The sequence below is a fragment of the Morone saxatilis genome, unplaced genomic scaffold (assembly GCF_004916995.1).
Source record: "Morone saxatilis isolate NCDOM2014 unplaced genomic scaffold, NCSU_SB_2.0 Contig17, whole genome shotgun sequence".
Lineage (NCBI taxonomy): Eukaryota > Metazoa > Chordata > Actinopteri > Moronidae > Morone > Morone saxatilis.
The window spans coordinates 2,806,961-2,823,982 of NW_023339729.1; the positions used below are offsets into that span (position 1 = coordinate 2,806,961).

The 17,022-nt window shown below is 40.8% G+C and overlaps 1 protein-coding gene across 1 annotated transcript in view; it reads right to left on the bottom strand.

Annotated features, from left to right (window-relative positions):
* The window catches only part of sorcs3 (sortilin related VPS10 domain containing receptor 3), a 219,956-nt gene that overhangs the window by 202,252 nt on the left and 682 nt on the right, over window positions 1-17,022 (bottom strand). The window contains exon 2 of the mRNA XM_035659531.1: window positions 1,972-1,989. Within this exon, the coding sequence (XP_035515424.1) occupies window positions 1,972-1,989 (18 nt within the window). The remainder of the gene's footprint in view (window positions 1-1,971; window positions 1,990-17,022) is intronic.

Here is a 17,022-nt window from a genome sequence, read left to right on the forward strand (position 1 = left end):
TCAAACTCTGCACATACAGCATTTAAACAGGACACTGTAGGAACAAGAAGGAACACTGAGTTTTGACTGGGGTGGGCTGGGATGTTACTTAAGTAAAATTATATGTATAATCAGGAAAATGTACTCAATGCAATTTTTTTTTGTGTTATTTATTTTATTTATTTTACAGTTCAAGATATAAAGCCCATAGAATGTATAGAAACCTTGTATGTCTTGTCAAGTCAAGTCTTTTTCTTCTTTCTTTTTGTGCAATCAAAGTTTAAATAAAATTATTATTCATCCATGTAAAAGCAGGATTTTGCTGTTGTAGTTGATGATTGTGGAGCTCATTTTGAACTGTGTTGTATAGGACTGCTAATCTGCTAATTATGATTATTTGCCATTATTATGATTATTTTATAAATAGTGACACAATTACCCAGAGCCCAAAGTGATACCTCCACTATGCTTGTTTTGTCCAACCAACAGTCCAAACTTCAAAATTATTACAATTAAATAAAGAACAAATAAAGTAATAATTAAAGAGAAAGCAGCAAGTCCACACATTGGTAAAGCTAGAACTACGAAAAAATTTGTTTAATTGATACCAAAACATGATATTTTATTGACTCTTTATATGTTTTAGAAGCAAACTGTATACAAAAACTAAAGCTGTCAGATAAATGTAAAGGAGTGAAAGTATAACGATAAACGTACTTAGTTACATTCCACCACTGAAACCCTCTCATGAAAAGATGGAGTCGATTATGGGATCAACATACTGTAGATAACAACAGGTATTAGATATTCCTTTGCACTTACTCCAGAGTGCTTGCAGTCATGCTCCCGCTGTAATTAGCTATAATCTCGTCTCGATGTTGCATCTAAGGTTCGAGTGCGAGTGGGAGCTTGGCACGTTGGCTCGCTCTTTGTCTGCCTTCTGATAGAACACTTTCCACTCGGCTGAATTACCCACTCCGTGATGCAGCAGAGCAAAAAATGATGCTCCCCCGACTCCTGTGTATTCAGATTCTTTCAAATGGATTCTTCTGCCCCCCCTCCTAATGCTGCAGCGAGCGGCAGGAATTTAGCCCGTTATGGATCAAGGCTCTTTGATATCCAGCTGATAAGAAAATATCAACTATGACTGGAGGTTTTTTTTCTCATATAGATTTGTGTGTGTCTCTATGTGTGTACATATACAGTACCTGCACAGGTGTGAAACCCTGCCATTACTCCGAATGTTTGACAGGCAACCAACTACATTTGACTAAAACGTTAAAATGTACACTTGTTTGACCCTCAGTCTCTGTTCTGAGCATGCTTGTGGATGCGCTGTACAAATCCAGTTCATTTGAAGATATTACCATCACTGGAAAGAATGAAATTACACGTTAACTGTACTGAGAAATGAAATTGCTCTATTACCAAGCAGAATAACAGGAAAGATTTTAATTTAAATTGCTTTAATTTCCATGCACAACTAGGTTGCAGACTTGCAAAAACTTATAGAAGTGTAATAAACTGTTAAACTTCTGTTGAGTTGAGACTCTCTCCCCTGTGTGACATTGATTGGTTTGACCCATCACCTGTCTCCCCTCCTATCAGCGCTGTAATGCTCCGGGTGCCCATCACTCTGTGCGCAGGCGTGCGTGGGGGTGACCGCGCTTCCCCTGACCTTTGAACTTGTGTTGACAACTCAGCCGCCTCAAGTTGCAGGGGAGGCTCATGCGTGTCTTGGATGACATGAGAAGTAATATCACAGGAATATATTGGAAGTCTGCTCCCACTTGTGTACTGACATTCTATTCATGGGGAAAGGAGACAAGACAGACAGTGTGCAAAATATGCCAATATTCTAATGCTCTTTTCTTGTCTAATGTGTTTTTACAGTGTGGAGGGAACAACGCATCGAATTATAGGTATTAATCAAAGTTCAGCAATATTGCATATTGAGATAACCAATCCTGATCTTCCTGCGCACTCTGTAACCTTTCCACAGCAATAGATCTACAATCCATATGGTGAAGTTATTGCTGAAGTGAAACAAGGGGGTCATTATGTATGCGTTTGACCATCAAACGCGACATTCATCAGATTGTCTCCTCTCTTTCCTCACATGAGTGACAGGAAGCAAAGCATGAGGATCTGAAGTTTTTAAATAAAGGTTTTTTTTTTTTAAAGGTTTTTTTTGGCCTTTAATTGCCTTCATTGTATAGTGACAGCCGAAGATAGACAGGAAAGGGACTAGAGAGAGAGGGGATGACAAGCAGCAAAGCAGAACTTTTTCTCCTGTTTGACTGCTGTAGACACTCGTTGCTTAAATAAAAAAAAAACAAGAATATAGTTAAGCTTTATTTCAGTCATTTTCATTATCGGATAATCTGACAAATACTTTCATGCTTAATTAGTCTAAAGAATGTCAGAAAACTGTGGAAAATGACCTTTCGAATTTTCTTTAAATTGATTATTTTTGTTAAAAACTAACAGTTCAAAACCCAAATATAATCAATCAGTAATATATTTAAGTAATATACAATATAATCATTTAATTAGTGACGGGACAATATACGATATTATTGTGTATCGCAATAAAAAACATTACATTTATGGTGGTGAATTTCCATTATATAATAGTGAATCAGGATAATCATGATAATCCTCACATGGCTTGACTTGAAAAAGCAGTCCTAGATGATTTCCTAATTCTTTTTGAACAAGGGGACAAAGGGGAGCCTGCATCTTTCCAGTCCAAGCCTGTCACCATGGCTCAGTTATACACCCACAATACATATATATAGTATTAGGTATATTTTTATAGTTATCATGATAATATTGTATATCGCAATTGTTTTGGCCAAGATAATTGTGACATCAAATTTTCATATCATCCCATGCCTAAAATCAATACATTTTTGCTAGATAATTTACCTAAATGATTGAATGAATTGGTTATAGAAATAGTTGCTAAAACTTTGGATACAACTGGAGCTGAGACTAATTGTTGATTAGTCGTTTTGGAGTCCCTGGGTTCTGGTAAACAGGGATGAATTATTGGGGAAATTACTTATCATATATATTGATAAGGGAAATAATTGTTAGCTGCAGCCCAAGATCTAACAGGCCACATACCATCACTTTCTCTATTCTAATCCCTTACCTACAGGGAGGAAAGAAATTACATTTTGTCCAGGGGATGGTGCTGCAGGAAAGTTCCTAGAATCAAAAGGACCATCTCCTTGGGAGCATACTTTTCTTCCACAACTTTTATTAGCCAATTAATTAGATTATAAAGGTATCTTGTGGGTAGAACTGACATTTTGTACTGAGGGTGCTTGTTCAAAGCCTCTTGAGTAGGCCAAAAATGACAGGGTTCATCCTCTGGGAAGCAAATTTCATGCCAATCTGCCAGTTTTTTCTTGTGTAAAACCGGGAATGTTAGGTTAGAGCAAACTGCAAATAATGATTATTTTAATTATGGATTAATCACTTTCACCATTATACAACTGATTCCTTGGTTTGTAAAAAACCTGAAAATGGTGAGAAATGCCTTCACAATTAAAGTGAATCAAAGTGACACATTCCCAATGTTTGTCTTACCCAACCAACAGTACAAACCTCAGAATTATTAAAAATGCATTTAAATAATAAAAATAATTAAAGGGAAACAGTAAAGGCTCACATTTATTGAGCTGGGACCATGAAAAATGGGTAGGGTTCTTTAATTTATACCAAAACATCCTATTTTATAAGCTAAGTAATATGTTTTAACCAGAAGCTAAAGCTATAAAAAAGTAGAGCGTTTTCACAGTAGCCATTTTGACATGAAATAGTAGGGTAAACACAGGTGTGGATACTAATGATACTAATTAAGGATCTGTTGCCTTAAGGTCAAACAGAGTCAGGTTGTTCTTACACTAAATGGAATGGAACCTTAATTAGTATCACTGTTTTCTTCCCTTCTTTTTTATGTAAAAATGGCTGCTGTGAAAAAGGTCCCTCTGAGCTGTAGTGAAGTGAAAGTAGAATGAGGCATGAAATGAAAATACCGAAAATACCGAAAAAACCTCTAATGTATAGCTCAGTACAGTACTTGAGTAAATGTACTTAGTGACATCCCACCACTGAAAGATTCACATAAAAAGACGGTCATGAAGCATACGACATTTTACATCCATCCCTGGAGAGGTCGTGCCCTGGCTCAAAGAAAAATGGACAGACAACCAACACTATCATGACCAGCGGGCAAAAACGATAAAGGTTAGCTGACACCTCTGGCTTTAGGGAAAATTAATGAAATGACACAGTGAAATCATATGCCACCCTGTGACCACTGCCTCCTGAGGCACGGCGCTGCTAAGATTCAACTCCACATAAATTCAGTCTCCCAGTGACGGCTAAAACTAAAGCTCCTTAAATGCAGAGATAGGCTGCAGGAGCGAAGAATCTTTACTAGCCGGATTATCTCTCTTGTAGCAGCCTGCTCTACAAATGCTTTTCTATCTGGTAAACCATGTAGCTCTAAATTCAATTAGGGCCACATAAACATTTTCATGTGTGGCAAGTGAGCTGTGAAAGGGCAGCAAACAGGCTCAGGCTGCAGCTGGGAGAGACAAGCTGGGCCTGATCTACTTCTGAGGAACAGGGGAGGGAACGGATTTGAGATGCTGCAGGAGATGCGCTGTAATATTTAGCATGCGCTGAACTGGCTGCTTTGCGAGAGTCCAAGAGCGCTGATGTGTCTCTTTATCACTCAGTGTATGTCTGCTGCTGTCATGTTTCCATCCATCTATCTGACTGTGAATGCCTCCCTACTGCCTTCTCTCATCACACACAAACAGACAGACAGACACAGACAGAGAACACAACATCTATTAATTGTAATCACAATCAAGCAATCTTTTTATCTGCCAAGCATGACATTTGTCCAGTGGCATCCATCCAGCCACACTCTACACATTCAGCATGCAGTATATTCATCTTGTTGTAAGTACGTGCATTGAGACTGTGCAGGCCACAATGTGGCTCTAAAGGAACGGTAATGAATAATTAGTGGTCTCTCCCTCTCGCTCTACTTCTCCCTCTGTCCTCCTGTCCTGCAGCTCATATTACACTTCATTATTCTTTAGGCTACCCACTCCCTCTAGTGATGGACAAAGGCACTGCCTGAAGAGCAGCCGGCAGGCAGGCAGGCGGCAAATGTGGGACCACGGGAATGACAGGAAGAGTCAGCCTCCTTCGCTACGGGCTGGATGCCGTGCCAGGCAGCCGGTGGGAAACACAGTGGTGGACTGAGAGGAACACTTGTGTGACAAGAACACACAAAACAGTCACTTCCGCATTAAAAATGAGCGACTGAGTGCAAGTGTTATGCTCTGTTTCAGGAAATGTGGTGGGCTAAAGTGCTCATAGGCACAAACAAACAAAAAAGCACAGAGGAACAGACAGAAGACAAACACACACACACAGACACGCACAAACACACTTGATTAAACTGCTCTCCGCTGTGAAAAAGCATGTTCATTTGTATTTAAGTGCCGCAACAAGATAATTACCTGGGCTGGGTTTCTTCAGAGCTACATGCTACTCTGTTGAATTCCCAGCAAGGCCTAGTTTCCCTCGGCCCCCACTCCCCTCATCCATCTCACTGGTGTGGATGATGTAGCGATGCCTTTGCTCGTGGCCCTACCTCGGCGAATGTTAATAATCATACACAGCCTCCGCTTTCCTATCTGCTTTCCCAGCACTTATCAGTGGGATATCGTCTTCAAAAGATAAACAGTGTGAGCAAGAAGAAAAAAAAACAAGCCTGTAGCTTTAATAACCCGTCACTTATTATTTCAGGTTGTGTGTCCATGTGTTCAGAACAGGGAAGATTAGCCCACTTAGAATCAAGCTGTATGTATAGATACATAATGAATATAATAGCTCACTCCAGAGCTATATGCGCAGAGCAAATTACAAGGTGAGTCAGAATTCAGCGCACGGAACTGAATAGAATTCATTAAATAAAGTTGCTACAGAGCACTCTCCATACAACAAATCATTGCATCAGTTTGAGTGGTCTCATTTAAATTCCATTATGTCTTTACACTGACATGTTTAAAATCAGATAGGCACTGTAATGAGATCCATCCCCTTCGAGATAATTGATACCGCCAGAGTCTGGGCAGACCACACGGTGAAAATGGGGGCATTATTCATAATTCATAAAATTTTATATAACTGACTTACTTTTGAAGATTACACAATAACGTATTCATTGTTAAATGGAGAGCCCGTGGTCAGCCCAGACTACACTAACATTGTTGTATTGAAGGCCCAGACACACATGATGAATCGCTCCCTGTGTGTTTTGTCTGAGACATGTTACGTAGTCTGCTGCCAAATTACTAGATTACCACTGTGCGAGTTTAGTGATGAATCCAGGTGTTTCCAGAACAAAGATTATCTCCCTGATGTTCGCATTTTCCAGGTTTCGTCAATTTTTTTCTGTTGTGATTCGGCTCATCTCCCCATTGAAAAGGTCAAGCTCTGGGACAATGCGTGATAATTAAAAGGGCTTTGGCATATGGCTACCGTCGCTAGCATGCTGTGTGAGTCAATAGGAGCCATTCGTGCCTTGTGGGAAAAGAGGTGAAAAAGAAGTTCCATTGTGAATGGGAATGCACCACAATGCAAAATGTAACATGATTCAGGGTTGGGTTAGGTTAGTAAACAGCTAAAAAGCTAATTTAACCACTGGAATGACATAACCACCTGACTGACAATAGAATTTAGCTATTATAATAGCATATAGAGTCATGTTTCTAGCCAGCTGATGGAATGTAATTCTTCTATTCACTTCACTTAAAGCTCTGTTTTGGTTTCTACACACTCTCAGAAAAATATTTGGATCTTTAGCTAGCTTGCTTGGAGCTAGTTTTTTTTTTGCTAAAATGGCCACCTACAGGGAATGATGAGAGTAGTGAGAAGGAACCATGCAGCTGTGAATCCAAACAATAGGCTAAAAGTAGCTAAAAAACTCTGTGCAGAGTCAGATTTTAGCGAATGTGCCATGACTTCAACCCTAAAAATGACCCCTGTCACAGTATAGTCATTTGATTCATTGTTAATTTCAAAAATATTAATAAATGCAGGTTTATAGTGTCCTCAAACCACAGGAAAATACAGCAGCCAAAAAACTGCGACTGAACTGCTATTTGCCATTTTCACTGTAGCCTGAAGGCATATGACACACCAGGAATGATACTGAGGACCATTGATTGTAAAGGCCCACTATCAGTCTCTCTATGACAGGACTGGGGCAGCACAGTGGCTACCTTCACTGAGAATTATTAGGATTTAGAAGGTTTAAGCTTCTACTTTGGGGCAAGAAATGCACAAGGAGGTGCCAGACTTGGGATGATGGCTACATCTACGTTTGTTCATTGAATGACACAGCAATATAAGTGAATATTTAAGAGGTTCTCTTTATTACAACTACTACTACAAAAAAAAGGGGTGATAAAGCTTTACATTAAAAAAGAAAAAGCCCTCGTCGATGCTGCCTTTTATGTGCTGCTCTCAGCACGACAAGCCACACTGCAGAAAATCACTGTGCTGTTGACGCAGGCAAAAAGAGGCTCACAAGCTGGAACACGTAAAAAGTGTCAGACTAGGGGTATTTATTTAGTTACACGCCTGTTACCACTCATTACTCAACATTACTGCTTGCATTCAGTACAACCTCGACTCAAGACGTCGTGAATAAAGTGTGGGAACAAACAGAGGAAGTGGGAAAACGAGCAGCGGGGGTCGAAGTGGGGCCACTCGGGGGATGACTTTATTACAGCAGCAAGAAAAAGACAGATTATTTAGCTGTCGAGATTAATGTACAGTAGAGGCTTTCTTTTTCATTATGGGTTTGCTGTGTGTGATTATATATCCATTTGCAGCAGGTTTTTGCTTCAGTGTTGAATTTCTACTTTTGTTTCGTTGCTGCAAACAAATAACTCACTGTGGAAATGAATAAAGATGGAACTTTTCAAGCTCAGGCTGTTATGCTTGCTTTGTCAGTTAAATAAGCCAAAGATGATGACTCTTAATTCAACGTGCTTCATTAGGTTTTCATGTGTTAGGGGCAGCTTGCATCCATTAGCGGCAACACACATTAACACATACAGTATGTGGTTTTGCAGACACGCGTACAGTACGCATAGACAAGTGCGTGCCCCACACTAATGCACACAAACGCACACATTCACACATCTTAGCCGCAGATTCTCACAAATGTGACAGCGTGAGGCAAGTACAGTGTAGCTTCCAGAATCTTTGCAGTCATACCTGGCAGCAAGCATGAGCAATGCACGAGGATGAAGGCAATCTCCTCTCATCTATATACTGCAAACGGAAAGCAACAGCCTCATCCCTCTGTGCATTAGCTTAACAAACTTGATTACAGGTGGCAACAGCTTGTTGTCTGTTGGAATAAGGTGCCAACTCTCAAAGATCCTAGAAAGCAATTATCAGCTGAAACAACATATCAAATACCATTTGGCAGATATCTTCCCTGTGATTCCTAAACAGAGTGACCAGAAAAACAGAAACCCCTGTAATGCAATCAAGAGCAACAATGTTTTTTTTTGTTCAACTTAATTTTTATTTTAGACAACAGGTCCACTGACTCACTAGTTCTGGAGGTTTTGATTGTATCATACAGTTTTAATTAGTACTCAGTTGTTAGAAACCTTTAGATGCTCAAACTTAATATTGTTCTGAGCACTTTAAGGACTTCTCGTCCACATTGGCTTAAAGTTTAAGTTTCTTGTTTAGGAGAAAAAATTTGTTATTTTTTCTTTTAAAAGTTGCAGTCTCATAAAAGTTGAGCTTGACAACTCAGTTTTGACCTTGTTAACAGCAGCGACTCCAAGTCCACTGTCCACTGTCCAGGATTTAGTGGCATCTAGCAGTTGTAGATTACAACCCCCTCACCTCATTCTCCCATTCGATGCTCTGTAGAACAGGACCCGCTCCCTGTGTAGATACAAACAGCTCATTCTAAGGTAACAAAAACCCAACAATTCTCATTCTCAGGTGATTATACACTAATGAAAACATTCTGTGAATATTATATTCCAAATCTGACAGTAGATCCTCTTGAATGTTACACGCTGGACCTTTAAAGCAAGCCTATGTGGCTTTTGCTGGACAGTTACGTAGTTAAGTTGCTAACATTAGCTAATATTAGCCACCATAAGCTACAGAGCATATCAGAGTGCATAAGGCTGAGCGTACTGAACTGAGCAAGAGTTCCTTTTATATTTATATATTTATATTATATATTTATATATTTTTACATTTCTTTTTTAAGAGGAACATTTTTGTTATTTCTTCATTCAAATGTTACATTGTGTCTCTTTAAAATCTGAGCTTCTCAATTTTGACCTTTGAAAGAGCAGCTCCAAGGCCACTTCAGGTCCACTTGACTCACTTGTTTTGTATCTTTCGACCATATCCCAGGGTCACGTTATTTTTTAAATGTGGTTGAGATCATGACAGAGAGATGTTGAGTACTAATCCGAGGTGGACAAAATATTGGAAGCATCTTTCATCAGGTCAAATACGCCGTCATCACATAGTACAGCCTTAAAGTGTACCACAGCAATGTGTCAACACAAACTGACATTTTAAACAAGGTAGTATTACTGCATCACATTATAAACTTGTTTCTACAGGATATACAGCATGAGTGCATACCTTTATAATGGGGCCTCAGTGGGAATTAAATGCCACAGGATTGCAGTGTTAGTGTCACCTCAATTCAGTGACTAACTAAAGGGGTCGTTAGCGATACTTTTACCATGGCCTATCTTACTCTGTGTAGTTCTCACTATATTTCTAAGCAGGATTATGTGAAGGCACTGTACTCTCCGCTCCAGTGGAAGCTCCACCCTCACAGAAAACACCTATAAAAGAGGATGGGGATTAATAATTCATTGATATCCATGACCACTCACACTCTCCTTTATAAGGCAGGCTTACATTAGTACCATACCCGTCAAGCAGTTCAAACAACTCTTACGGCGTCATTAAAATTTTAAAAGCAGCACAGCAAGGAGGCTGGGTAAATAAGGGACAATTACTGTGTTTGATAGAAATGTAATGCGGCCCCCTTTCAAAAGAAGTGAACGCAAACCTGGGAGGGGAAGGAAAATTACTTATAGCCGGTTGAGGGATGATTTATTTTAAGGGCACTTTTCAAGCCAGATACTATGGACAGTCAGAAGTTCAGTCACGTATGGCAGCTGCTTAAGTATTTTGTGCAGCTTGAGCGGGGGTATTAACAGGAAATGGAAATCCAAAAATCATGAGCATCTATCTCCTGCCGCCACCAATGAAAGATGCTTACACAATCTGTTTGGTAATGGGGGGATCTTTAAGTAGGTTATTACCATTAAAATCCAAATAGAAATAAAGAAGCAGACCTGATTGTAAAGTTAATGCAGCGTGGACCCATTTTATAGCCACTTTCAATCTCTCATAGATAAACCAGTAGATCACTTTAATTAGACAATGTGTTAATTGACTGCAGGTCCTGGGGTGTGATGTGTCAACATTAGTCTCCATCAATGACAGCCTCCTCCAGGCACGACACCACTCACTCCGACCGAGAGTGAGACGTGATACTGAGAATGATTGAGGGCGCATGTGTGTGCACATGTGCATGTTTGTGTGCGTCTGCCTGTCTTTTTTTTTACATTAACACGTGTGTAAATGCGTGCAACTTTGTGTCTGCCTGTTTGCGTGCGAACGAGTATGTCTCTGGATGCCTGCGATTTTGTATATCTCTGACCTAGTGAAGACATATCAATGCGTGGGAGGGACAGTGCCTGCTGAAGGAGGACAGAGAGAGAAAGAGAAAAAGCGAATAGAGGGTGAGGCAGAGGGAGAGAGAAACACAGCGTGCGGTCTATCGCTTCACTGTGGTCTGACATTATTACGTGCTCATCGCCTGGCCGCTCTCCGCAGCTTGTCTGTGTTTGGGAAATGGCAAGTCACATCAGCATTACAAGGTATCGCACTTGGCTCAGGAAAAAAAGAGAAAAGTGGATAAGGTCAAGATGCACTGTGCCTCTGGGACTTGGAGCAATCAAACTCAAAGCTTGATTTTCCTTAAGTCAATCCATAGGTGTTCAAACTGTGCGCAGCATGAGGAAAACAGTGGAAAGAAGAAAGGCCTCCCTGGTAGGAGGTACCCCCCGTTCCCTAGGTACCCCAGATGGGGAAAAGGCATTTAAAAGAAAATAAATGAAACTAAATTAAACCTGACACTGGGGTATACCAGTGTAATTAACACACATATACTTCACACACTTCTCACTACCTCGCACTCTTTCCCGCACACGGATAATGTCAGCACCCTTGTACTGCCGAACAGGATCAGTGGCCAAGCGTATGATTATACTCAACTCTCTGAAGTCGTAGCGAGGTGGCTTCCATCAGCGCCGCAGCCAGCGTGGCAATCATACAGGAAACATAATGAGGCCATTAAGTTTGGCGAACGCAGCCTTAAAGCCTCTTGTCCGACCGGCTGGGTTTCTACTATGCACGTGCTCGTGGCTTCAAAGCTTTTAGCGGCTTTATGTGATCCGAGCTCCGTGGCCCGCTGCAGCAGCAGGTGCAATGCATCCTGATTGGATGGCTTCCTGAATGGCTTCCTTAATGTGGTAGCATTTCTCTGCCGAGCGCTAAGGAGAGTTTTTAACATTATGTGACACTTTTAAGTGCATCTGGTGACCTTTAGCAGGAGTTATAAAAGGCAGTCTCAGAATGTGCTGACCTAGTTAACTTCAGGTAAAAGGAAAGAACTGGATTTTTGTGCAAGCAGCCATAAGGGTTTGATGTTTTTGATGTATGTGTGTCTGATGTTTTATGCTTAACTGTATTTCGTTATATTTCAAATTATGTGGTTAGCAGTTCTGCCCTTCCCACACAAAGCCTTTGTAAGCAAATGCTGCTTTCTATTCTGCAAGGCTGAAATCTGCACACATTAAGGTATCCAGAGAGGAAATATCACCTACCATACATTATGTGACTCAACCTACATGTGGAATTTGAACGCTTAGGCATAAGCATTAGGTGACATAACATGCTTTTAAAACCACACTGCATGGAATCAAGAGGTCAAGAGTGAGTCTCAGCGTAACCCCGACTGTTCGGTAACTGCAGCCAAGAGTTTAGCTCTGGAGGCCAGTCAAGACAGATTCTCCATTCATGTTTTGTGGCACATGGCTTCTTGCCACGACATCATACTTGCAATGCAAAAAAACAAGGGACGAGAAAACAAATTTGTAGACCCTAATTAAAAGAGGATGGGGGGGGGGATCGAGGCATAAGGGAGATAAGGATCCGCTGGAAGGGCTATATTATTTATGATATTCTCATTTTTCTCCCCTCTTTCTAACTCCAGAGCAGAGGGCCACCAGAGTAGCAGGAGAGGGAAGAAAAGAAACAACTTTATAATGTATTACCATCAGTAATTTAGGCTGAGGGGTGAGATGGGTTGATGGAAAGTGAGCAGGAACAAGACCTGCCTCTACATCCTAAATCATATTCCCTCGCTGCATAGACCATGGTTGGAAATGCTGCACACGGCTCTGTCCTTGTAGGTAGGTCTCTGGGCTCTTTCTGCACGATGGATGGTGCATATAATGACCATAACATGCAAATAGCAGCCGGCCAGGTTGATAAAGTATTCCCCAACAACATTTTTGCAGGATGTCGGATTCTTTCAAAACAGGGAATCAATTATTGACTATTGATGTGAGTATTGTATTTGTCTGGTCTTTGCCTTTAAATCTCTTCTACATGCCTGGAGCACAGGTGTGTTTTTGCTGCATGACATTTTTGCCTTCAAATGCCATTCATGGGAGTCTGCATGTGTTCCTCCGCTTCTCAAGAGGGATTCAGAAATTTCACACACAGCTCTATTGATGACTTGCCAGATATAACTGACCTGTCTCTGTGTGAGTTCCCATGACTTTAAAGACCACTGGAGTCGAGCCCACTCGCTTATGTTAATTTTTCTCAAAGCTAACAATACTTATAGATGCCCAACCCTCCCTACCCCCCGGATGAAGGGACATCAAAGCCACGGTACATGAAACAAGCATCTAGGAGTGAAAATATAGTGTTGATCAGCCGAAAAGCTGACGCCCTGTCCTGAGCTGTCAACTAGATATGCTGATATTTATGGTCACAGTTTTCCTGAGGGAATGTATTCATTGTGATTATTCTGTTGGGAGGAAATCTCAAGGTTCCCTTAGACGAGATGAATGTTTTAAGATCATACTAAAAGACGCACTGCTAAAGCAATCCATTTTGTATTCAAGCTGTCAGTCACAATACCATTATGCTCATGTCTGCTGAGGGTGGGAGCATTACACAGCCTTAAAGATACTTCAGGAAAGAACTTGCCACTTTGGTGTAGGGATGCTTCATTGGAATTATGCCCATGAATATAATAAATGACAGTTAGTATCAACATTGCTGCTTCTAAATTCTCAGTGAATATCTAAGGTTAAGGCTTCTGAATAACCTGCGTAAGCTGGAGGCACAGACCTGAAGAGGCATACAGAACAGACAGAGAGAAAAAGGTAGGGTAGCGGGGGCCGAGACACCAAGTTGGACAGGTACAGAGAGACAGTGAGAGTGCATTAGCCTTGTGTACATGCCTCAAAGGACACACCATTCCCCCCCAGGGAAGCAACAGCCGCGTCAAGTCTCCCAGAGGTAGTCGTAGTACAAGACACGGCCGACCAACCTGGCTGAAATAAGACTGGGTGAAAATCTCTAGACCAAAGAGGATGTGAATTTATTTATTTATCAATGCCAGGGGCAGTCAAACAAACCAGTCAGCCAGCTGAGATTCATTTACATTTATATTTTAGGTATTTAATCCAGAAAAATGAAATGGTTGATCAGGTAGGAGTTTGATATCTTGATTAAAGGTCAGTGGAAGAGGGCACATAACAGCCACCCTCCAATAAGTCAGTCAAGATGTTTAATTGTCTACCAAAAATGAAATGTGGTAGTACCAACAAGTTCTCCAACCTAAACGATGGTTGTTTGTCATTGTCTCCCAAAACCAACCCATGTAAGCATTTTCTGATCTGGCACCTCTTTGGTCATTGGTCATTGGGCAACAAAAAAACACTTGGTCGTTGTCATTGACAAACTACATGGTTAAGATCCCGGAAAAATTGTGGTCAAGGTTAAAGAGGTCATTATTAGGAAAAGCTACTGATAGTTTTTATTGAGTTGTATTATATATAAATAAATATATTTTTGTGTTCAAACAGACAGGGAATGTTGGGAGAAAGATAGGGGTATACTGTGAAGTAAATGTATCCAATAATACCAGGGATATTTTTGTTCTATAGTATAGTATTTAAATACAGTTAATATAGTTTTGGAGATATCGACTATAGAGATGTTTGCCTTCTCTCCAATATAATGAAATTAGATGGCACTCTGCTTGTGGTGCCCAGAGCACCAAAAAATGGCTTTAAAAAAACTCAACGGCAATCGGCAATGTCTCCTTCCTAAACTCATGACCAGGTTACTCAAGATAATCCACAGAGCAGTTTCATGTAGGAACTATTTTCTTTCTATGAATCAACACGCAGAAGGAAGTGTGCATCTACTCCTGGACAAGAAGCTTGTGCTCGTGTCAGCACAGAATGTAAACATTATTGGCGTCCTCCTTGGCTGAGCTGTAATGTTAGCCAGCTCACGTATCACCCTGAGATAGCTAACGTTCAGCTACAGTTGGCGGACGTAGTTTGGTAGAAAAAAAATATAGTTCCTACATGAAACTGCTCGCAAACAAGGTCTGTGGATAATATTGAGTAACTTGGTCATTTCATTGTTGGAAAGAGTTGTTGGTTTTGCGTTTGCGCTTTGAACAAGCTGAGTGCTATCTGGTTCAGAGAAGGCAGACATATCTACCGCTGATTACCACAAGACCACAGGATGTACACCCAAAAAACAATATTGTAATTTTCCTGGTGAGTACAGTTTCTGAAGTATAGTCAGGTGAAAAATGAAGGACCCCAAAAAGCGTAGAATGGGCAGTAAATTTACAGTCAAGATAAAGGTGGCTGGTCATTCATCCAACCAGCTAGTCATCCTATTAGCCAGCCACTCACTCTTACTCTAACTTAACTACTGCTGCAGATAAGTTAGAGGTCTTCAAGCTCAATCTCTTTGTCCTACCACTCCATTCATCACCAGAATAAGCACCAACGGCCAATGAAGATTAAGTAGCAGATTTCCTCTCTTGAGGACGCTCTCGAGGCCTGGCCCTGACTTCCCTTCTTTCAAAAGAAGAAAAGACTTTGAAATAGAGGCCTCAGTATTCAAGATAATTATCAAAGATTTCAAGCTGAGGGGCAGCGGCATTCAGTAACCTCCTCACCCTCTCCATCCAGCGCACAGTCACACAAACACACACAGACATGCACGCACACACAAACATGTTCCCCTCACAGCGCCTCAGTCTTCACTGCGGGTTAAAAAACAAGTTCATGCACCATGTCATAATCAACTCAGACAAGACTGAATATGTGGGATTTTTTTCAAATGGAATAAAGCAAGAGGAGCAGCCACAACAACAAATTAAGCTTGTGAAACCACAAAGAAGAGCCCATCGGCTTACATGGTTGTGTAAATGACTTTGATTCATTTTGTCTCATTATTCTCTTCCTATGAGGGTCCTCTTGTGTAAGAGGGGCAGGATTTTCATCCAGTTCGTATGCAGAATGGGCTTGAATGTGGTCTGAGTCATTTTAGAGACGAGTTAGTGGCACTGTGAGAACTATTTACTGCTGCTGTAAAGGTTTACACATGTTATGGCAGCAGGTTGCTCCTGTGTTTGAGCTGACACTGAAAACTGCATGTTGTCCTTCCGCACCCCAGAGAGCAACAGAATCCTTTATTGTTACGGTTCTCATTTTGATGATATGCCTAAATTCTTAAATCTTAAATTGAGCATTATTGATGTATTTTTGGATGTATGTGTTTCAGAAATTGGGCAGACAAATGTTCTCAGAAACTAATAGTTTGCCTCAATTTTATGTCAGTGCTGTCATGATCCTACAGCATTTAATCCCTGAATCCATGATACCATTGAGGCGAACATCTCCTGTTTAGGATTATTGTAGAGGGGATAAGACCTAACCTCCAAACACTAAACACCCCCCTTTGGAAAGTCTGTGGTAATGCATCCAGTGCTGAAACCTTTTTATTTGCAGTGCATATACTATATCGCACATTACTGCTTATATATTTAAAGATTTTTCTAAACAAAGTCAATAAAGCCAAATTAATTCCCTCTTTCGCAGGTATTCAGATCAGTAAACACCAAAATTGAGGGGAAGCATATGCAGTCATCCATACAGGGGAGAAATTCATAATCTAAAGAATTAAAGGGCGTATTGGAGATTGAGCAATAATTTACGACTCCCTCCTTCCCCAATCAATTAGTTTGGATGAAAAATCTCGCATCATTTGGGAGTAATAAATCATGCATTAGCATATCTGAAAACCGCTGCAAATACATCATAAATATTTTTTCCACCACTAAGGCTAAATCCCGACAAATTAAATATGAAACTCAAAATGCACGACAGAGCGTGCACAGACAGAGACATGTCTAGATGTTGGAATAATGTCGGAAACCAGCGCAAGAAACGCTCCAGCAGACAGGAGTTTGAGTGCGTAATTGCTGGGAGAGTCAAAGGTCGCGGCCGGATACAATTCACAGTCGCTGCACAAGTCTGGCATTTAGAGAACAGTGTGCGTCGGTGCGCATCTGTAGCTTCCAGTGCACCTGTTAACAGTGAAGCTCAACTCAGCGGCACGACAGAGCACCGAGTCTCTGCTCTGTGCGTCACCGAGTTTGTTCACCCAGCTGCACAGAATACCCTACTCTCAGGGAAGAGTTCCTATGAAATGTGGAGCCGTGAAAAAGCAGCAGAGGAACAACAACAACAACAACAA